This window comes from Pinus tabuliformis, chromosome 7, assembly GCF_031772625.1.
Source record: "Pinus tabuliformis cultivar Carrire ecotype Pingquan chromosome 7, CPIR1, whole genome shotgun sequence".
NCBI classification, from domain to species: Eukaryota; Viridiplantae; Streptophyta; class Pinopsida; order Pinales; family Pinaceae; genus Pinus; species Pinus tabuliformis.
In genome coordinates, this window is record NC_142293.1 from 56,278,971 (window position 1) to 56,303,299 (window position 24,329).

The window sequence follows — 24,329 nt, forward strand, 5'->3', positions numbered from 1 at the left end:
ATCAGCAGTAATAAACAGCCATTAAAACACATTTAAACACTGAGATTTTTGGTCAATGTGACCCTGGAAAAACCCCCTACAACTCTTGGGGAAAACCAGTTTGAGAGCTCTTCTTTATTTCTGATAATTGCCTTTTACAGTGAGAAATTTTCAGCAAAAAATCAGCAAGCAAATTTACAATTTATCTCTTTTCCCATGCTTCACAGCAAACTGGAAATTACAGCAAACAGGACAGCAATAAATGTTGTACGGTCTCCTCGATTTTCGTGCCCACTTTCAGCATTAAATGCTGTTGTATGACCCTCATTTTGCGTGCAGAAAAACCAACAAACTACTCCTCGTTTTTTGTGCAAACCTCTCCTCGAAAATCGTGCCAAAATCTGTCTTTCACTGTGTGCTGAATCAGCTGTACAAATCTGCTCAACTGCTGCCTTGGAATGTGTGCCAAGCTGCTGTCTCCTTCTCCTCCCTGCTCAAAAATCTCTCATGCTCTCTTGCTCTCCTTCTCCCAATCTGCTCATGAAAGAATTGAATCGAATGTGATCTTTTCCTCCTTTTCCTCCCTTAATATAACTCCAAGTGACTTTTGGGTGATCCAAGTGACTTTTGGGTGATCTCTAAATCCAATGGCTGAAATAGATTTAGATCAATGGCTGAAATTAAATGCTCATTTAAATCTCACTTTTTATCTTTTAATTCACCCCACTTTAATAAGGACCCACTTAGTCATTTATTTCCAAAGTCACTTTTCCTTTCTAATTTTTCATTGACTTTATAAAAGTCACTTTAAAATTAGACTTAGTAACTTTATCACTTAAAGTCACTTTTAAATTAGATTTAACTTTATAAAATTATAAAGTCACTTTAGGAGAAAAATTAAATTCTTTTGGACACTTTTCCCTAGGCCAAAGATCAAAGCCTAAGGGAACCACCTGTCCTCTGGTACCAAATTTCAACACTCCCTCTTACCGAGGAAGGTGTTCCTCACCACACCCATCTTGTCTCTGAAGTAGACATGCTTGCCCCGTGGTAAGGCTTTGGTAAGGATATCTGCAACTTGCTCATCAGTGGAAATATACTCAAGCTTCACAACTCCCTTCTGAACATAGTCTCTGATGAAATGATATCTGATCCCGATATGCTTTGACCTGTCATGAAATACTGGATTCTCCGTGAGTTTAATGCAACTCTGATTATCACAGTAAATCACTGAAGGTCTCAACGGCAGACCAAATAAGCCAAACAACATCTTGCGAAGCCAAATAGCCTTACAACTAGCTAGACTGGTTGCCATATACTCTGCTTCCACTGAACTCAGTGCTACTGACTGCTGCTTCCGGCTGAACCATGACACTACTGCTGAACCCAACCCAAAACAGCACCCTGAAGTGCTCTTCTTATCAAAAGCACAACCTGCCCAATCAGAATCAGTGTATCCTGCCAATCTCACTCCATCTCCCTGCCTGTAGTCCAGACCATAATCCACTGTCCCCTGCAAGTATCGCAAAATGTGTTTTGCAGCCACCCAGTGAACCTTCCTAGGCTCACACATAAACTGACTCATCGTGTTGACTGCAAAACAGATATCTGGTCTAGTGTTGACCAAATACATCAAGGAACCAATCAGCTGCCTGTACAATGTGGGATCCACCAACTCGGAATCCGAAGCATGAAGCTTCTTCTAGTTGGTGATCATTGGTGTCGACATGGGTCTACAATCCTCCATGTGGAATCTACTAAGGATGTCCACAACATACTTCCCCTGCCCCAGGAAGAAATGCCCCTCCTCCTGCCACACCTCCAAACCCAAAAAGTAATGCATCAAGCCGATGTCCTTCATCTCAAACTCCGTCGCAAGATCTCTCTTGCAGTGCTCTATGAGTCTCTCTGCACCTGTAATGATCAAGTCATCCACATACAGCACCAAAATGAGAGGCTCCTCACCAATCACAATAAAGTAAAGGTTCGGATCTGCCTCACTCTTTGTGAAACCCATCCCCTGCAAATATGTATCTATCCTGGAGTACCAAGCTCTGGGAGCTTGCTTCAGGCCATAAAGGGCCTTCTTCAGTCTGCACACATGGGACTCCTTCCCATGCACCTCAAAGCCCTGTGGCTACTCAATGTACACCTCCTCCTGTATGAAGCCATTGAGAAATGCGGTCTTCACATCCATCTGGTGGATCTTCCAACCCATCTCTGCTGCTATCGATATAATGGAGCGGATCGAAGTATATCGAGCCATGGGAGCGAAGGTCTCCTCATAATCAACTCCCTCTCCCTGTGAGAACCCTCTAGCCACAAACCTCGCTTTGAATTTCTCAATGCTGCCATCTGCGGCATGCTTTACCTTGTAAAGCCATCTGGAAGTAACCACGGATTTGCCCTCAGGCCTCGGCACCACCTCCCAAACATCATTCTTCATGATAGAAGAATACTCCTCCTGCATGGCCTCTCTCCAAACCTGCTGGCTAGCTGCCTCCTCATAGCTAGAAGGCTCAGAGTCAAGGATGCTGGTAACCATTGCCATATAGCTACAAAACCTCTCAGGTGGTCTACTCTCTCTGACCGGCCTCTTCGGCTCAGCAACAGATGTGGCATCTTTCAAGGTGTCCTGAAGCCACTTGGACTTCCTCTTCCCTGAGCGCACTTCTCCCACCGGAGAATGAAACTCCTCCTCATCATCATTAGGAGCCTGAAATCCTGACTGTCTGTCTGCTGTCCTCCTGCCTGCACCTGAACCTGTAGAAGCTGAGGTACCGTGTGAACTGTCCATCAATGGACTCCCTAGTGAACTGCTCTGTGAACTGTTCTGCATGCTGCCTGGAGCACCACCCCTCTGGCTCGACGAGCCACTGCTCACTGACGGACCTGACATCCTCATAGATGTACCTCCGGATCCTCCTGATCCCTGCCCACTGGATCCCTGCGACTGACTCAACTGCTGCTGAGGGTCTGGCTGATCCAGATACTCTAACTCCCATGACCTCCTAAAGGCCCTGTCCTCCTCGAACTTTACATCCCGTCTGACAACAACTCTCCTCTGTGCAGGAATGTAAATCCGAAAGGCCTTTGAGGTCTCACTGTAGCCCACAAAGATACCCTTCTCTACGGTGGGCTCTAGTTTGGTCCTCTTCTCCTTGGGTATATAGGAGTATGTAATGCATCCAAAGATATGAAGATGACCAATATCAGGCTTCTTCCTAGAGAAAGCCTCCTCCGGAGTCATGTGCCCCAAGGCACGATGCGGACTCCTGTTCTGCAAGTAAATAGTTGTGTTGCAGGCCTTTGCCCACAAGAATAATGGCAACCCCTGATCATGTAACATGGCTTTGGCAGCCCCTATGATGGATCTGTTCTTCCTCTCCGCAACCCCGTTCTGTTGGGGGTTGTAAGGAACAGTGAACTCCCTCCTAATGCCTGCCTCCGCACAATAGTCAACAAACTCTCCAAGGGTGTACTCTCCTCCACTGTCCGACCTCAAGGACTTGATCTTTCGACCTGTCTGAGTCTCCACAAGAGCTCTGAACTCCTGAAACCGCTTGAAGACCTCACTCTTGGTCTTCAAAAAATAAATCCAGGTCCTCCTACAGTGATCATCAATGAATAAAACACAGTACTCTTATCCACTCAAGGAAACATGAGACATCCGACCGCTCACATCAGAATGAATCAAATCAAGTATCCCCGTCGCTCTACTGTCACTGCTGGGAAAAGGGGATTTGGCAAATTTGCCCATCGCACAACCTCTGCAAGTATCAAAGTGATCAGTACTGAAATCTGGCACACCTGTAGTGATCTCCCGCAATGTCCTCAAGGCTCCATGATACATATGTCCCATCCTGCGGTGCCAAATCTCACACAGCTCAGAACTGCTAGCTCTGCTGTCGGTACTACTGCTCAATGCCAAAAGGGGCTGGAATGCAAACTTGTACACCTTTGCATGGCGTACACCTATCACTCTAGCTGAATCAGCTGGAGTGCCCCTGGGATACATCAACACCTGTCCTCCCCTGAACAGTACCTCATATCCTCTGTCCTCCAAAGCTGAGACGGATATGAGGTTCTTCCTCATCCCTGGCACATAAAGAACCTCTGACACCTTCAAGGGAGGTTTGGACTCCCTCTGAAATGTCACTATCCCCACCCCGATTGCTCTAACAACTCTGTCATCACCGAGTACTACCTCAATATCAGTGCCACTCTCTGAAAGCTCTGAGAAGTACTCACAGACTCCTGTCATATGACGTGAAGCCCCACTGTCCACATACCAGATACATGAAGATGCTCCGCTAATCGAGGGAAAAGCATGCTCCCTCTGAACCTGTGTGGCAGGTGATCATGCACTAGAAGACTCACACGCAGTGAACGCAAACTCTCGGTCAAAACGACCAGCAAAGTCCTCAATCTCTGCTGAAGCTGCCACGTCCTGGTTCTTCCCCTTCTTCTTCTTCTCCGGACACACAACTGCATAGTGTCCCATCTTTTGACAATTCCAACACTTCACCTTGGAATAGTCCTTCTGTGTATTCCCCTGTTTACCTTTACCTTTACCTTTGCCCCCACCACTGCTTGTGGAAGCCTGCTTCTTCCCTTTGCCTTTCTTGCCTCCGGCCACCAGTGCTACATCCTCATCCTGCTCAACTGGCTTGGCTGCCCCAAGCTGACCTTTCCTGATCTCTATCTGAATGCAATCATCCCAAAACCTCTCCCATGTGGAAAGGGTCTCACGTGCACAAACCCCATCAGCAAAGTTCAACCATGAACGGGGGAGGCCATTCACTGCAATCCGCACCAACTCAGTGGGTGGAATGGCCTCTCCAATCGCTGCCAACTCATCTCTCACATTAGTAATCTTTGTGAGATATCCAGTTGCACTATCATTACCCATCTTAATGTTCTTTAGCTTCTCCTTCAGGACCATCTTCCAGTTCTCATTGGTACTCTGTAGAGATTGGACAATGCTGTCCACATCTCATGGGCATTGCTCTTTCCTCTCACATGAGGAATGCAATGGTCTTTGATTCCGTCTAGAATCAGACTCTTATCCTTGTTGTTCTTTTTATTATAAGCTGTCAACTGAGTAGCATCAGTAGGCACAACAACAGGGTTCTGTGTGGAATGCACCATGATATCCAGACTTCTGCCTCCTCAAAGATACTCTGCATTCTCTCATTCCAAACGCTGTAATTTATATGCCCATCCAGCCTATCCTCCACCCTCAATCCCAATGACATCCTGTTGTCCTAAAACTGAAAAATAGCACTGCTGTAGTAAAGATAAAACTGTTGTTTATGAAAAAATCAGCTTGCTATAATTTTCTGAGTGAAAAATCAGCAACTGTAATTTTTCCTTTTTGCTGTCCCAAACTGCCCTTCAGCACTCAAGCTCTGATACCATGTAGAAATTTCTGTTTTCCCACCCCAGTTTTCAGTTTCTCCTTATTTCTCCCATATAGTTAAATGCCCTTTCCCATAACCATACATTTAACAAGCTGAAAAAAATAAATTTGCTGAAAACACAAATTTTGGAAATTTTACAGAATGCTGGAAATTGCAGAAATAAAAATCAGCAGTAATAAACAGCTATTAAAACACATTTAAACACTGAGATTTTTGGTCAATGTGACACTAGAAAAACCCCCTACAACTCTTGGGGAAAACCAGTTTGAGAGCTCTTCTGTATTTCTGAAAATTGCCTTTTACAATGAGAAATTTTCAGCAAAAAATCAGCAAGCAAATTTACAACTTATCTCTTTTTCCATACTTCACAGCAAACTGGAAATTACAGCAAACAGGACAGCAATAAATGTTGTACGGTCTCCTCGATTTTCGTGCCCACTTTCAACATTAAATGCTGCTGTATGGCCCTCGTTTTGCGTGCAGAAAAACCAGCAAACTGCTCCTCGATTTTTGTGCAAACCTCTCCTCGAAAATCGTGCCAAAATCTGCCTTTCACTGTGTGCTGAATCAACTGTACAAATCTGCTCAACTGCTGCCTTGGAATGTGTGCCAAGCTGCTGTCTCCTTCTCCTCCCTGCTCAGAAATCTCTCTTGCTCTCTTGCTCTCCTTCTCCCAATCTGCTCATGAAAGAATTGAATCGAATGTGATCTTTTCCTCCTTTTCCTCCCTTAATATAACTCCAAGTGACTTTTGGGTGATCCAAGTGACTTTTGAGTGATCTCTAAATCCAATGACTGAAATAGATTTAGATCAATGGCTGAGATTAAATGCTCATTTAAATCTCACTTTTTATTTTTTAATTCACCCCACTTTAATAAGGACCAACTTAGTCATTTATTTCCAAAGTCACTTTTCCTTTCTAATTTTTCATTGACTTTATAAAAGTCACTTTAAAATTAGACTTAGTAACTTTATCACTTAAAATCACTTTTAAATTAGATTTAACTTTATAAAATTATAAAGTCATTTTAGGAGAAAAATTAAATTCTTTTGGACACTTTTCCCTAGGCCAAAGATCAAAGCCTAAGGGAACCACTTGTCCTCCGGTACCAAATTTCAACAACCGGAAGATGGTCCTGAAGGAGAAGCTAAAAAACATTAAGATGGGTAATGATAGTGCAACTGGATATCTCACAAAGATTACTAATGTGAGAGATGAGTTGGCAGCGATTGGAGAGGCCATTCCACCCACTGAGTTGGTGCGGATTGCAGTGAATGGCCTCCCCCATTCATTGTTGAACTTTGCTGATGGGGTTTGTGCACGTGAGACCCTTCTCACATGAGAGAGGTTTTGGGATGATTGCATTCAGATAGAGATCAGGAAAGGTCAGCTTGGGGCAGCCAAGCCAGTTGAGCAGGATAAGGATGTGGCACTGGTGGCAGGAAGCAAGAAAGGCAAAGGTAAAGGTAAACAGGGGAACACACAGAAGGACTATTCCAAGGTGAAGTGTTGGAATTGTCAAAAGATGGGACACTATGCAGTTGTGTGTCCGGAAAAGAAGAAGAAGAAGGGGAAGAACCAGGACGTGGCAGCTTCAGCAAAGATTGAAGACTTTGCAGGTCGTTTTGACCGGGAGTTTGCGTTCACTACGTGTGAGTCCTCTAATGCAGGATCACCTGCCACACAGGTTCAGAGGGAGCATGCTTTTCCCTCGATTAGCGGAGCATCTTCAGGTATCTGGTATGTGGACAGTGGGGCTTCACGTCACATGACAAGAGTCCGTGAGTACTTCTCAGAGCTTTCAGAGAGTAGCACTGATATAGAGGTAGTACTCGGTGATGACAAAGTTGTTAGAGCAGTCAGGGTGGGACACTGACATTTCAGAGGGAGTCCAAACCTCCCTTGAAAGTGTCAGATGTTCTTTATGTGCCAGGGATGAGGAAGAACCTCATATCCGTCTCAACTTTTGAGGACAGAGGATATGAGGTACTGTTCAGGGGAGGACAGGTGTTGATGTATCCCAAGGGCACTCCAGGTGATTCAGCTAGAGTGATAGGTGTACGCCATGCAAAGGTGTACAAGTTTGCATTCCAGCCCCTTTTGGCATTGAGCAGTAGTACCGACAGCGGAGCTAGCAGTTCTGAGCTGTGTGAGATTTGGCACCGCAGGATGGGACATATGTATCATGGAGCCTTGAGGACATTGCGGGAGATCACTACAGGTGTGCCAGATTTCAGTACTGATCACTTTGATACTTGCAGAGGTTGTGCGATTGGCAAGTTTGCCAAATCCCCTTTTCCCAGCAGTGACAGCAGAGCGACTGGGATACTTGATTTGATTCATTCTGATGTGAGCGGTCGGATGTCTCATGTTTCCTTGAGTGGATATGAGTACTATGTTTTATTCATTGATGATCACTCCAGGAGGACCTGGATTTATTTCTTGAAGACCAAGAGTGAAGCCTTCAAGCGGTTTCAGGAGTTCAGAGCTCTTGTGGAGACACAGACAGGTCGGAAGATCAAGTCCCTGAGGTCGAACAATGGAGGAGAGTACACCCTTAGAGAGTTTGTTGATTATTGTGTGGAGGCAGGCATTAGGAGGGAGTTCACTGTTCCTTACAACCCCCAGCAGAACGGGGTTGCAAAGAGGAAGAACAGATCCATCATAGGGGCTGCCAAAGCCATGTTACATGATCAGGGGTTGCCATTGTTCTTGTGGGCAGAGGCCTGCAACACAGCTGTTTACTTGCAGAACAGGAGTCCGCATCGTGCCTTGGGGCACATGACTCCGGAGGAGGCTTTCTCTAGGAAGAAGCCTGATATTGGTCATCTTCATATCTTTGGATGCATTACATACTCCTATATCCCTAAGGAGAAGAGGACCAAACTAGAGCCCACCGCAGAGAAGGGTATCTTTGTAGGCTACAGTGAGACCTCAAAGGCCTTTCGGATTTACATTCCTGCACAGAGGAGAGTTGTTGTCAGACGGGATGTGAAGTTCGAGGAGGACATGGCCTTTAGGAGGTCACGGGAGTTAGAGTATCTGGATCAGCCAAACCCTCAACAGCAGTTGAGTCAGTCGCAGGGATCCAGTGGGCAGGGATCAGGAGGATCCGGAGGTACATCTATGAGGATGTCAGGTCCGTCAGTGAGCAGTGGCTCACCGAGCCAGAGGGGTGGTGCTCCGAGCAGCATGCAGAGCAGTTCACTAGGGAATCCACTGATGGACAGCTCACACGGTACCTCAGCTTCTACAGGTTCAGGTGCAGGCAGGAGGACAGCAGACAGACAGTCAGGAGTTCAGGCTACTGATGGTGATGAGGAGGAGTTGTTTCATTCTCCTATGGGAGAAGCATGCTCAGGGAAGAGAAAGTCCAAGTGGCTTCAGGACACCTTGAGAGATGCCACATCTGTTGCTGAGCCAAAGAGGCCGGTCAGAGAGAGTGGACCACCTGAGAGGTTTTGTAGCTATATGGCGATGGTTACCAGCATCCTTGACTCTGAGCCTTCTAGTTATGAGGAGGCAGCTAGCCAGCAGGTCTGGAGAGAGGCCATGCAGGAGGAGTATTCTTCTATCATGAAGAATGATGTTTGGGAGGTGGTGCCGAGGCCTGAGAGCAAATCCGTGGTTACTTCCAGATGGCTTTACAAGGTAAAGCATGCTGCATATGGCAGCATTGAGAAATTCAAAGCAAGGTTTGTGGCTAGAGGGTTCTCCCAGGTAGAGGGAGTTGATTATGAGGAGACCTTCGCTCCCGTGGCTCGATATACTTCGATCCGCTCCATTATATCGATAGCAACAGAGATGGGTTGGAAGATCCACCAGATGGATGTGAAGACTGCATTTCTCAATGGCTTCATACAGGAGGAGGTGTACATTGGGCAACCACAGGGCTTTGAGGTGCATGGGAAAGAGTCCCATGTGTGCAGACTGAAGAAGGCCCTTTATGGCCTGAAGCAAGCTCCCAGAGCTTGGTACTCCAAGATAGATACATATTTGCAGGGGATGGGTTTCACAAAAAGTGAGGCAGATCCGAACCTTTACTTTATTGTGATTGGTGAGGAGCCTCTCATTCTGGTGCTGTATGTGGATGACTTGGTCATTACAGGTGCAGAGAGACTCATAGAGCACTGCAAGAGAGATCTTGCGACGGAGTTTGAGATGAAGGACATCGGCTTGATGCATTACTTTTTGGGCTTGGAGGTGTGGCAGGAGGAGGGGCATTTCTTCCTGGGGCAGGGGAAGTATATTGTGGTCATCCTTAGCAGATTCCACATGGAGGATTGTAGACCCATGTCGACACCGATGATCACCAACTGGAAGAAGCTTCATGCTTCGGATTCCGAGTTGGTGGATCCCACATTGTACAGGCAGTTGATTGGTTCCTTGATGTATTTGGTCAACACTAGACCAGATATCTGTTTTGCAATCAATACGATGAGTCAGTTTATGTGTGAGCCTAGGAAGGTTCATTGGGTGGCTGCAAAACATATTTTGCGGTACTTGCAGGGGACAGTGGATTATGGTCTGGACTACAGGCAGGGAGATGGAGTGAGATTGGCAGGATACACTGATTCTGATTGGGCAGGTTGTGCTTCTGATAGGAAGAGCAATTAAGGGTGCTGTTTTGGGTTGAGTTCAGCAGTAGTGTCATGGTTCAGCCAGAAGCAGCAGTCAGTAGCACTGAGTTCAGCGGAAGCAGAGTATATGGCAGCCAGTCTAGCTAGTTGTGAGGCTATCTGGCTTCACAAAATGTTGTTTGGCTTATTTGGTCAGCCGTTGAGACCTTCAATGATTTACTGTAATAACCAGAGTTGCATTAAACTCACGGAGAATCCACTATTTCATGACAGGTCAAAGCATATCGGAATCAGATATCATTTCATCAGAGACTATGTTCAGAAGGGAGTTGTGAAGCTTGAATATATTTCCACTGATGAGCAGGTTGCAGATATTCTTACCAAAGCCTTACCACGGGGCAAGCATGTCTACTTCAGAGACAAGATGGGTGTGGTGAGGAACACCTTCCTCGGTAAGAGGGAGTGTTGAAATTTGGTACCGGAGGACAGGTGGTTCCCTTAGGCTTTGATCTTTGGCCTAGGGAAAAGTGTCCAAAAGAATTTAATTTTTCTCCTAAAGTGACTTTATAATTTTATAAAGTTAAATCTAATTTAAAAGTGACTTTAAGTGATAAAATTACTAAGTCTAATTTTAAAGTGACTTTTATAAAATCAATGAAAAATTAGAAAAGAAAAGTGACTTTGGAAATAAATGACTAAGTGGGTCTTTATTAAAGTGGGCTGAATTAAAAAATAAAAAGTGAGATTTAAATGAGCATTTAATCTCAGCCATTGATCTAAATCTATTTCAGCCACTGAATTTAGGGATCACCCAAAAGTCACTTGGGATTAGATTAAAGGAGGAAAAGGAGGAAAAGGTCATTCATTCTTTCATGAGCAGATTGGGAGAAGGAGAGCAAGAGAGTAAGAGAGATTTCTGAGCAGGGAGGAGAAAGAGATAGCAGGTTTGCACACATTCTAAGGCAGCAGTTGAGCAGATTTGTACAGCTGATTCAGCACACAGTGAAAGGCAGATTTTGGCACGACTTTCGAGGAGTGGTTTGCACAAAAATCGAGGTCCAATTTGCTGGTTTTTCTGCACGCAAAACGAGGGCCGTACAGCGCATTTATTGTAGGCCATACAGCGCATTTAATGATGTCAGTACAAGTGCATTTAATGCTGAAAGTGGGCACGAAAATCGAGGAGGCCGTACAACATTTATTGCTGTCATGTTTGCTGTAATTTCCAAATTGCTGTGAGGCACGGAAAAAGAGATAAGTTGTAAATTTGCTTGCTGATTTTTTGCTGAATAATTTTCACTGTAAAAAGGCAATTTTCAGAAATAAAGAAAAGCTCTCGAACTGGTTTTCCCCAAGAGTTGTAGGGGGTTTTTCCAGGGTCAAGTTGACCAAAAATCTCAGTGTTTAAATGTGTTTTAATGGTTGTTTATTACTGCTGATTTTTATTTCTGCAATTTCCAGCATTCTGTAAAATTTCCGGAATTTGTGTTTTCAACAATATTTATTTTTTCAGCTTGTTAAATGTATGGTTATGGGAAAGGGCATTTAACTACATGGGAGAAATAAGGTGAAACTGAAAACCGGGGTGGGAAAACAGAAATTTCTACACAATCTCAGCCAACAAGACATTACATGGGGATCAACTCTAGAACTACAATTTCATCCAACAGCCAAAAAAGCCCCTACTATTAAAGATTGACAAATAAGGAAACCTGATAACGACTTTCAAGACTGATTCAAATCGTAAGCAAAGAACTTCCTCTTTTTTGATGGAGCAGCAAAGGGAAATCCGGGCAAAGCTGGTGCAGGAGGTGTTGTTCTAAATCCATTTGGGGAAAAAATTCTCTCCTATGCTTGGGGACTTGGATATTCTACCAGCATTCAAGCTGAGGCCTTCGCCCTCTTCCAAGGACTCAAGATCCTCAAAGAACTAAGCATAAACGAAGCAATTGTTATAGGCGATTCCAAGGTCATTATAAACGCAATGGTTTCCAATTCCCCAGTTTTGGACCTTAATCTAGCAAGGCTGATTACTAGAATCAAAGGTTTGGAAAACAATTTTCAGAACTTGAAGTACTACCATGTGTTGAGAACTCATAATAAAAAGGCGGACATCGAAGCCAATAAAGCTGCCCTACTCTCTGTCGGGGTCAAGATGAAAGATGAAGAAGAATCATGGGAACCCATTCCATAAACTGATTGCTGCCATGTTTTACTGTTTGCTATTAAACAAATTTGTTTGTATCTTCAAGTGGGGGAAAATCTCTGAAATCGATTCTATGGGTTCCTTTTCAAGGAAGAAATCTTCAAGTCTCAGCTGCATCCTCACCCTTAGCAGTGAGATGCATCAGGGCAAAGAAATCCACAATGTAATCAGATTTATGTCATTCAGGCCAAGATTAATATAAACACTCCATAACCGTTTCTGTAAAAAAAATATATCTTTGAGGTTTCCATTTGCTTGCAATGACTCAAGATAATTTGAGTAAGTGGGATAAAGTGCCTTGAAAAAAGCTATCAGAGGAATGTCCAATTCAACATTAGTGACTTTGATATCATGCATAATAGATTTTACTTCTGATGCAAGAGCAAGAAGATCATTATTTTGTAATCCAAGGGTGAACAATTTAATCATGAGTTGAACAACTTGAAGCGCAGAGTGTGAGTCATAGAGTTCCTTCAGTTTTTGTAAGGCTTCGAAAGAATTTGAAAATGGCGAAATATGGCGACTCACCTCTTCATTTATTGATGCTGCAATCAATGCATAAGCCTTGCTATTCTTATTTTCCCAAATGGCGAACTCCTTGTCTGAAGTAGGTTGTTCTGGCCCTTTGTCTCCATTTCCAACACACACTCCTTTCCACAACTCATTATAAATGAGAGTGTGTTTGATTTTCCAAGACCACTCAGGATAGTTCTCCTTCCCATTGAGAACCACTCCCACAACAGATATCAATGAGTGCATTTTAAAAATATGTACTGTGTAAAAAAATCGCTCTTCTGCTGGTAAAAAAAATGACACAAGAGGTTGACGAAAATGAGGTGGTAGTCTGTAATTCGACTACTAGTTAACTTTGTAACCAATCAGCTGCGCTTAAATCCAGTTCTGTACGTGGATTTTCCCCCTGAGGGTCCCGCTTATCTGACCAATCACTGTCGGTCCCTCGTTGACTTCTCCTTTTATCAAGCGCTTCAATCCACGTCGTTGATCTCACTTCTCCAGATCCAACGGATATCGCATCGTCCGCTCACCAACTAACCCAGACGATCTCCACCGTCAATGTGACCCGTCCAATCGAACGGCTATCGCGCAATCTCGCGTGAAATCTTGCACGACCGATATCAGGTCGAGAGCGCGCGAGAAAAGTGGTTTTCCCGTGCTACGTGTCGCCTGCTAAGGTTAATCGCGTGAATTTTAGGAATACTGTTTACAGCCTTTAGGGCGCGCGAGATACCGCTTCCCACTTATCAATACCACCCACGTGCTTAATTCATACTTTTAATAAAGGCGCTTGAGGAAAGGTTTAGCGCTTGAACTCAGTATTAACGCTTAACACTAATTGGATGTGATTTATAAACAAAATGTATGAACAGAGAAAAATACCCGATTAGGGTCCAGAACGCAAATACACATTCATAAGAGAATTTCATTCATCGCACCCGTGTTTAACACTATGAAACCAAGAGAGTGATGAAACGATGAGAGGTATATCGGTAGGCAGCATGCATGCAAGTCTGGAAGTGATACCTCAACTGCGCTTGTGGAGCAGTTGCCTCACATAACTAGCCGAACATCTGCAGCAGTTGCCAGAGAGGGGCAGCAGTTGCGAGAGAGGGGAAAACCTGCAAGAGGTCAGTTCTACAAAATAGGCAGAACATAGGCAGAAGGGAGTTACAAAGCAGAGAGGGAAGCCAAAAATGGCGTTGGCTCTGATCCCATGTCAGACCAGGAGGTAACTCCTCAAATGTAATCTATTATTCATTCAGGTTTTTCAGCAGTTGCCAGAGGGGCAGTAGTTGCGAGAGAGGGGAAAACCTGCATGAGGTCAGTTCTACAAAATATGCAGAACATAGGCAGAAGGGAGTTACAAAGCAGAGAGGGAAGCCAAAAATGGCGTTGGCTCTGATACCATGTCAAACCAGGGGGTAACTCCTCAAATGTAATCGTATTATTCATTCAGGTTGTTCATTATTATATACAAGAGGGAGTGATTGTTCAGTTCATATCCCGATGACTCTCTCTTTTCTCTATTGTTTATTTACACTAATTACAGTTGTTCACCCAATCCCCATGACTAGGTGTCAATAGTTACTCATCGAAGCAGCAGTTGTCCATCTTGTACTTGGTCTTAAAATTTGTAAAGCAAGAGTATTGACTCCATAAGGCACTAATTTCAAATCTTATAAATCCAATCGAATCCTTAATATCTTGCTAAATCTAAACAGTTATTTAGAATAGGGATTTAAGTAAAATCAACCAAGATTCTTGCATTTCACATAAGTCTTAAGAACTGCATTTCATATAAGATAGTTACTCATCGAAGCAGCAGTTGTCCATCCTGTACTTGGTCTTAAAATTTGTAAAACAAGAATATTGACTCCATAAGGTACTGATTTCAAATCTTATAAATCTAATCGAATCCTTACTATCTTGCTAAGTCTAAACAAGTACTTGGCCCCTCAACTGTGTCTCCAAGATTAGTTGGTTCTCAACTAGTCCTTCTTCATCTCATTTCCATAGGGTCTACCCCCCATAGTCTGTTGTTGGGAGACAGCTTAAACGAAGAGGTTGGGGATTAGGGTAACAGCCCCCGACCTGAGTCGTTGTTGCAGAGCCTATAGATTTTGAGCGACAACAGTACCAAACCAATCCAAACCAGTTGGTCCCATCCTGAATAGTCATGCAGTAAAACCCTAACTCTTAAACCCTAAACCTAAACAAAAACCTAACTCAACCTTAGCAATGCTAGCAATCAATGGTAATGTTAAATTCTTAAACTAAAAGTTGAAACTTTTAATTAAGTTTTTTAAATTACCATTAATTGTTTCAGGATGTTTGAGAGTAGTTCCAGCCTTATCAAACTTCATACTGAGAAAGTATGATTTTCATATCAGTTTTCATTGAATTCTATGATATATGAGGGTATGGGATTGGCATTTAATCAAGAGCATGAAGCCCTTCAAGTGCCTTGATGTTGGTGGTACTGATTGTTGAACTCCTCTGCCATGGCCCTAACAAAAATGTGAGCCAAATGATGTTAAGGAATCCAACAAGTCTAAAGACTTTGAGCCAAATGATGTTTATGTAGCTCCTCTTGATGATCCCATGTTGGGTAGTGGTGATGTGTTTCATGAGTGATCATGTTGACTAGTGATTTGTAGTAGTCCAATGGCCTAGTAGCTTGTAGCATGGTTTTTGGATGCTAGAGGCCATTTAGAACCTCATTGATTGTGTATTTTGTTGCTGATATGTACTTCACTTTGTGCCATTTTGATATATTTTCCCTTACATGGTATATGGATGAGCAAAATTTGCATATTTTCTTTTTAATGGTTTGGAACCTTAACAATATATTTTTCATTAAAATTTAATTATTTTGTGTTTTTTTAATGATTCATTGAATCCAATTCCGATTCGAAACACAATTTGATAGCTGGCCAATTCAACGACTGGTTTCGTTTTAACTATGCTTGAGCTTTTGCAATGCACTGAGCTCTAAGATAATGCCTTCATCCAACTCCACCACAACCTTTACATGCATTTGACCACCGAATTAGATCGGCCTAAAGTGAAAATCAAACTGAACATTGTCCAAGTAGAGGGCACTTCTCCATAAAATCAAAATTAGGTCAAGTGGAACCAAAAATTAAAAGACAATGAAACATCCTCAAAGAAATTAGAATGTCCCCTCCTCAAGAATAGCATGCTAGGTCAACAAGTCACCTTGGCAAAGTTTGTTTGGAGTGCAACGAAACTCCAACTAAAAGAACTTATAGTGCAAGGAAAGACAACCTAAAAATGTTTTGTCCAAATAGGTGTCATATGTTAGTTACTTAGGTAGCAAGTAACTTGTTCTCCAGCAATCTCTCAACTAGGGCACATTGCTCATGTAGCCAAAACAGTCTAAAACTAAACATCAAGGTAGGTACAAATCACTAGGCAAAGTATCAACATGAGAATATCACACATAGGCAATCCCTGGTAACTGTTGATTTTAGAACCAACAGAAACCCTAATTTTACCTAATATTTGGATCTCTCAAAATGACTTGAGATGTGACCCCGGTGTAGTTCACAATACAGGGCAACCAAAAATATTACCAAATGCCAAAATACAAAAACCCAAAATTTAATAAACAGCCTCTAAAAATGCAATTATTTTTGGAAGTGCAGAAACCATAATTTTTTAAATAATTCTAACAAATCTTGGCTTTCACTAATTGCCATCAAAAGTGAACCATAATCTCATCTGCATAAAGGATATCCAAATATATGATCAAATTTCAAGAAAGATGAAATTTCTATCTTTTGAAATTTCCAAGAAAGCAAATCTTGAAAATCCAATTTTACGGTTTACCCTTTTGGAGTCACCACCTGTGTATGCATGTGCCAAGTCATGCATGTCATCTGCTTGTATAAGAAATCTGTTGAACTTTGAAGATGTCTGAATTAGAACACTGAATATGGTCCCCTGGTATGACTGATCTGCGAAGAAAACTGATCTGACTCATTAAAAGACAACTCTGGAAATAAAGATATACAGTCATGTGCCAAGTTTGGTCAAAGCACTCAGAAACTGTCAATGCCGAATGCACCACTAATGTATCCACAAACCATCAATGCCAAATCAATCAAAATGAACTGTGGTGAAGTTCCTCCTAATCACACAATGCTCTCATAAACATGCTGGAACTTAACACTGACTCCAACTAGGGTAAATTCACTCTATAAGCACCCTGTTCTCCATCTACGCACTCATTTCAAAAGATGGCATCCCCATCCCTGTCCCCACTTACCCAGGAAATTTAAGCATTCCTCCATAGAGCTCAGCCCTCTACTTCCATTTTTTTTAACAAGATCAGAAATAACAAAAAGGCCAATCACCAAATATCCAGACTTTAAGAAATGTTATATAGTTTCATGGCTGAGGAAATTTTAATTATTCAAAAGCAGGAAAAGGATAAAGGAATTTTCATGATAGATAGCAACTGCTATTCTCTATATTCTGACACTAAAGGGCAACCAAAAATATTACCAAATGCCAAAATGCAAAAACCCAACTTTTAATAAATAGTCTCTAAAAATGTAAATTATTTTTGGAAGTGCAGAAACCATAATTTTAACATAGGTCTAACAAATTTTGGCTTTCTCTAATTGCCATCAAAATTGAACCATAATCTCATCTCCACTAAGCGTATCAAAATATATGATCAAATTTCAAGAAAGATGAAAGTTCTATTTTCTAAAATTTCCAAGAAAGCAAATCTTGAAAATCCAATTTTACCCTTTTGGAGTCACCACCTGCCCATGCATGTGCCAAGTCATCCATGTCACCTGCCTGTATAAGAAATCTGTTGAACTCTGAAGATGTCTGAACTAGAACACTAAATATGGTCCACTGGTATGATTGATCTCTGAAGAAAACTGATCTGACGCATTACAAGGCAACTCAGGAAATAAAGATATACAGTCATGTGCTAAGTTTGATCAAAGCACTCACAAACTGTCAATGCCAAATGCAACACTAATGTATCCACAAACCATCGATGCCAAATCAATCAAGATGAATTACGGTGAAGTTCCCCCTGATCACACAATGTACTCATAAACACGCTGGAACTTTACACTGACTCTAACTAGGGTGAATTTACTGCTATCTGCACCCTGTTCTCCACCTACACCCTCATTTCAAAAGATGGCATCCCCATCCCAGTACCCACCTCCATCCATGTCCCCACGTACCAAGGCAATTTAGGCATCCATCCACAAAGCTCAGCCCTCTACTTCCATTTTTTTAATAAAATCAGAAATAACAAAAAAGGCAAATGCCCAAATATCCGTGTCAGACTTTTAGAAATGTTATATAGTTTCATGGCTGAGGCAATTTTAATTATTCAAGAATAAATGAATTTTCATGAGGTAGCAACTGCTATTCACTTTATTTTGACACTAAAGGGCAACCAAAAATATTACCAAAGGCCAAAAAGCAAAAACCCAACTTTTAATAAACAGTCTCTAAAAATGAAATTATTTTGGGAAGTGCAGAAACCATGATTTTGACGTAAGTCTAACAAATTTTGGCTTTCTCTACTTGCCATCAAAAGTGAACCGTAATCTCATCTCCATAAAGGGTATCCAAATATATGATCAAACTTCAAGAAAGATGAAATTTCTATTTACTTTAATTTCTAACAAAGCAAATCTTGAAAATCTGATTTTACCCTTTTGGAGTCACCACCTGCGCATGCATGTACCAAGTCATGCATGTCATCTGCCTGTATAAGAAATCTGTTGATCTCTGAACTAGAACACCGAATATGGTCCCCTGGTATGACTGATCTCTGAAGAAAACTGATCTGACACATTAAAAGACAACTCTGGAAATAAAGATATACAGTCATGTGCTAAGTTTGGTAAAAGCACTCACAAACTGTCAATGCAGAATGTATCCAAAAACCACCCATGCCAAATCAATCAAGATGAACTATGGTGAAGTTCCTCCTGATCACACAATGTACTCATAAACACGCTGGAACTTAATACTGACTCTAACTAGGGTAAATTACTAAATTCACTGCTATCAGCACCCTGTTCTCCACCTATACCCTCATTTCAAAAGATGGCATCCCCATGCTTGTACCCATCTCCATCCCTGTCCCCACATACCCAGGCAATTTAGGTGTTCATCCATAAATCTCAGCCCTCCACTTCCATTTTTTTAATAAAATCAGAAATAACAAAAAAGGCCAATGCCCAAATATGCGTGTCAGACTTTTACAAACGTTATATAGTTTCATGGCTGAGGAAATTTAATTATCCAAAAGCGGGAAAAGAATAAAGGAATTTTCATGATAGATAGCAACTGCTATTCACTATTCAGGCACAACTGCAATCATAGTGTTTCTCCGATCCCCTCAACATTCTTAGATTTATAGTGTCAGAGCTCTGGATCCCAATTTAAATCATCTGTCAAATTCTGCAGTGATGCATTCTCATTATTTATCGCCACTGAACGTCTCATTAAAGGCTGAAAATCTCATTCATCTTCTTTGTTGCAGAGGCTCAGAATGTCTCGGGTGCCTAATTTGATTCAGACGAAAGCAGGGCCCCCGAGCATCCACTGCAATCCTCCAATGGTGCACGACTTTCCTTGTAACACGAATTGTAACATTCACAATCGAGTGCCATGACAGCAATGAGAAAGGTCCTTCCACTCAGTAAAATTGGAGACTTTATGTCAAATTTGTAGGAAAAATTAAGGCTGGATTAGTACTATGCTGCTTAAGAGGGAGCTAAGCTTCTATGTCTGTTAAGTGGAAAGTTACATGCTTTCTATTTTAACCTAGACGCAAAGTTTCTGAGCAGCAGTGATGCAACAGTTTTACTAAGTTAGAACTAAATCCTTAACAACAAACTTGCGGCAAATAATTTAAGAAAGCATTACAAACGCAACCAGGGAAACCCGCACAGAACAAGCAATCTAAGCTATGTCAGTGCCAGCATGAGGGAGGATGCTAATTTGCATGAACCTGTGGAATTTGTTGCCAAAAGCCAGCCGGATTGGCAAATTCAAGAGCCCTTTTTGCCTACCTAATGCGATCCCAGCATAATTACCCAAAAATAACAACCTGGGGGTTTTGTTCCCAAAACCGCCCGAATCGCCAAATTCAGAGCTCTCTTTGCGTAATGTGATCCTTGCATAATTACACCAAAAACTGGTTTGGTGTTTATCAAAAAATTAATGGGGTTTGGTGTTTATTACAAAATTAATTCATGGAAACAAAATTACAATCTAAATGCCGTAATTTCATTAATTAATTCCATACCATGAGTTCATCTTCTGAAATTGTCATAAATATCACGCAATTATCGAGCATAGCTTGATTTTCCCATTAACATGAATCGGGCAACACCAGACATGGAATTGAACATCATATAAACACCATAAGCTTCATAATTTGAAAAAAAAAAAAGTGAAGTACTTACAGGTAGGCCAATCGTCAGCACAGCGCCAAGGGGCGGAAGACCAATAGGACGGCCGCACTAGCATAGTATGAGGATATGGAACCTGAGCAATGTGGGAATTATTAGACTCGTCATCGTTCAGAGAAGAACTGTTGAAACTGGTTGCATCGCGGGGACTATCAAAATGTAGAACACGCACTGTGGAAGTATCAGGGTTACTATGTTCCTGTTCATCATTACTACATACTGGCCCTATCTCTCGATCCTGCATATTATAGCAGGACGCTAACTATATCGGGAGAGATTCCTGCCCATGAATATGGCCGCGACCAAATGGTTTCGAAGCCCTGGAAGCATCTGCCGGGGAGATGGGTGAATGAAGACGGCATGAAAACAACCATGGAATAAAAAATTCGTTGTTTGTGGACGGTGGCTGATTGTTGAACGCTTGCTTCTACGGCCGAAACCTTCTTCCCTCTGTTGGGAATTGTGGCCGTGCAGCAAGGCGTAATTGCGCTGGGTTGGGGCGCATGTTTTAAAGCGCGTAGTTCAACTCTTTTTAAAAGATTTTTTGGTTTTTTAGACCAATTTTGTTCAAAACGCGGTAAAGATTTTTTTTTTTTTTTAATGTTCTGAGTTGGAAAATCTATTAACACAATCTTCTTATTGTTTTAGATGTTTTCCTATTTATGTATTTAAAAATGTGATTTAATTAATAAAAAATTATAATGGCAATTTTTAAAAAAATTGAATTTTATTAGATTGTGACTAAAGAACTTAAAATATAGAATAGTTAGATAAAGTTTTTTTTTTTAAGTATTGTACCCATGGGTTTTGGACATGGTTTGGAGTGTATGTGTCGAAGTATATTGTTGATGAAATGTAAATTAGTTAATTTGTGTGAGGCCTAGTGTTTAGTTCAATTAAGTTATTATTTAAATTTTATTGGGAGGGGTTAAGGGTCATGGTTATATGGGAAATAAAAATTGTCTTACAAAACATTCAAGTTCTAGCTTTGCACAATTTTGGTAATAGCATTTTACAAGTGAATATATCATTTTTTCTTTCAATATTGACATTGACTTTGACTTAAACTCAACTTAATTGAAATAAATATATATATATATATATATATATATATATATATATATATATATATATAATTTTTTTATCTAATATTGAGATTGATCTTGAACTAAACTCAACTTAATTGAAATATATATATGATTGAAATATAGTAATTATCTATCAATATTGCAAAGAATGTCAAGTTAAATATCGTCATGATTTTGATAAATAAAGGTGGTGTAACAGCCCTCGTGAAAAGTTCATGTAATAAAAGTTAATAATGGCAAAATAAGACCATAGGTAAGGGACAAATATTCCAAGCTGAATGTTGGCCAAGATATCCTATTGGGCATTACTGGATGTGTGTTTTAGCTAAGGAAAATTAGCAAAGACATTAAAAAGCAAAAAGGCATTTTTGGCACATTTATTTATAAAAATAAAGGAAATTATGAGAAAAGGAAGGTAAAAGGTCACAGGTTGCATGTGAGGAGGAAATTGAAGGAAAATAATGGAAAATGAAGAAATTAGAGGCCTCATTAATAAAAAGGCTTATGAGGATATGTTGATAGGATTGGTTAGTGAAGCTCTTAATCAATGTAAGTCCTTGGTCAGTTCAGTTTTGAAGCTCTCTCAGTATTCTCCCCCTCCCTCTCACTCTTGGGCACTTAGGGTTGTCTTGAAGCACTCTAGTTTTGGATCAAGGAAGGAAAAGCAAGCAAAGGGAAAGGAAGGAAAGCAAGGATCAGGGAAGAAGAGTAGGGTCAAGTAGCTTCAGCAGGAATACTTGCAGGTAACCTTTTGCATTTGTGATTTCCTAGCTGGTTTGGATATGCATGGCTTTGCACGTTGGTGTATGGTTCTCTTGTTGTCGGTGGCATGGTTTTGTTGGGTTATGACAGTGGTTTTCAGCCTAGCCTTGCCTTTTTCCAAATGCCATGGTGTTGGGGTGTTTATTTCAGTTTTTGAGCATTGGTTTGTTGGATGGATTTCGGAATCCGAGGCGAAGGTGGTCTCAAGTTTCATTCCCAAAGGCCTAGGAATCCCTTGATCGATTTTGGCGGGATACACGGTAAAGCCTAGGGGAGAAGTCTCGGTTTAGGGCCTAGTGATACGGGTTTGGATTACGGTAAAGCCTAAGAGACTGGTCTCAATTTAAGGCCCAATGATCCAGAATTAGATTGCGGTAAACCCTGAGAGACAAGGAGACAGAAAATTCCTCAAGAATAGTGATGGATTCCAAATGGCATTCCAAGTTTGGTTCGATTGTGATCAGAGCACCGGTTTTGGTGTGATCACAGTTTGGCGAGGGTGGAGGTGGTTTAACCTCTGGATTTCCTTAGTTGTTCTTGGATTGGTTGTTCTATGATATCTCACATTCATGCTTGGAATATGGCACGGGGGTGACTAGCTAAAAGAGAGATTTGGTTCAGCCATTTCTATGGTCGGGTGGTACATGGAAGTCCTGAACCTGGTTGGATTTGCCTATGATTAATGAAAAGCTAAATTCTCTTACTTTTACACTTATTTATATGTGGATTTAATGGTTGTCATATCTCTGATATTTATATGGTTTTATGTTGGTTATAAGCATGGTTAAATGATTGGTTCATGTCATGGTTATTTCATGTATTTACTTGTACTTGTTAAATAGATGGATGCAAGACCTAATTGATGATATAATAGTCCAGTGGAGAAGGATGTGATCCTTTTGGTTATGCTTCATAAGTTCTTTCAGTCATTTATGCTATGTCTTGTATCCTAGACCTGTAGGTTACATTGATGTCAGGTGTTTGACAGAATTTCAGTCCTGGTTGGGGATGCTCAGGCTTAGTCCTGAGGTTGATTTTTCATTTGTTTATCTTGTCATCGTGTCTTTGATGGATTCTAAAGGTTATAACAAGTTATGGGCAGAGGCCGAGATTCTAGGCTAGAAAAGTGGCTCAAATCTCAGGGTCTCTGGTACAGGTCTGCTAAGAAAAGTCCACAGTTGTCGGCACATGGGCCTATGAGAGTGAATTTGAGTTTCTAGTTGTTGTCTCGCCTATAGCATGAGAGCAACTTAGGGTTAAGAGACTTAAAACGTAAGTGGGACCCAGGGACAGGATATCTCAGTGGCTGACATGTCTCCTAGGGGTGTAATTGTTAATGTGGATGGGTTTGTTTGATGAGTTATGTCGATTCTATTTCCTTAAGGTCATCAAGGAGATTGAATCCCTTATAGTGACCTCTCTCATCACATGTTTGCCTGGCTAGTTTGCTACTTGGGTGGACTCGGGAGGAGGATGTGTTACAGAGTGGTATCAAAGCATGGTTGCGCTCTCCTTGGGTGAAGTTGCTTGGTCATGCATGCATGTCAGTTGCATGTGTGTCTCTTACACTTGCATTCCATGTGCTTTTTGCATTGCATAAGGTTGATCATGATTGTAGTAAAGCTATCATGAGGAGCTTGATGTCGATTTTGTGGAATGCATCATCATGAATATATGACTGGTTACATATTGTTACATGTCGTTACATGTTGATTATATGTCGCTTTATTACATCCTTGTATGTAAGGTTGCATTCTTGGTTGTTTGATTACATGTATCAATCTTGTAGGTTGGTTACAAGAATTGATCGCTTATGCTCGACTACATGTGTTCATGTGTATGTCTAGTTGATTAGGCATTGCTTATGCATGTTGATGGTTGCATGTGTTAATGTGTACAATGGAGTAATGGTTGTTGTCATGCATGAGGTCATAGCATGTATTGTTGATATGGCCTTGCATTAACGGTTGGACCCTAGCTAGAATGATGTGAATATGGTTTAGTACTCACGTGTTATATGTCTATATGCAATTGTCATGCAGGTATCGTATGGGTTATGGTTATGCATGAATAGTAGGTCAAACATGCTTTGTGAAGTCATGGTATGCAATTTAGGTCATCATGGTGCTATTGGAATGTTATGATGCTAATAGGTTGAATGAGGTAAAGCAAGAGATGCAGATCATCAAAGTGAAGTTGCAGCATTGGACCTCGAGGCAAGAGCATGTCGTCATATAGATTTGTATGTTAGGCATGCAGGTATGTAAGTCAAGGATTGTTATA

The 24,329-nt window shown here is 41.5% G+C and overlaps 1 protein-coding gene across 4 annotated transcripts in view; it reads right to left on the minus strand.

The window, feature by feature from the left end:
- Positions 1-20,720, minus strand: part of LOC149245176 (protein PLANT CADMIUM RESISTANCE 7-like) — a 62,107-nt gene extending 41,387 nt beyond the window's left edge. The window contains exons 1-2 of one of the 4 annotated variants that reach the window (XR_016266504.1): positions 20,191-20,719; positions 16,562-16,689 (exon numbers count right to left, since the gene is read on the minus strand). Coding sequence is in view for 3 of the 4 variants with exons in the window: in XM_089457691.1 (XP_089313817.1) it covers positions 16,562-16,689; positions 20,191-20,440 (378 nt within the window). In the remaining variant the exon portion in view is untranslated. Of the gene's footprint in view, positions 1-16,561; positions 16,690-20,190 lie in introns of all 4 variants that reach the window. The other 3 variants (XM_089457689.1, XM_089457691.1, XM_089457690.1) reach the window with 3 other exon arrangements.
- Positions 20,721-24,329: the final 3,609 nt, after the last annotated feature.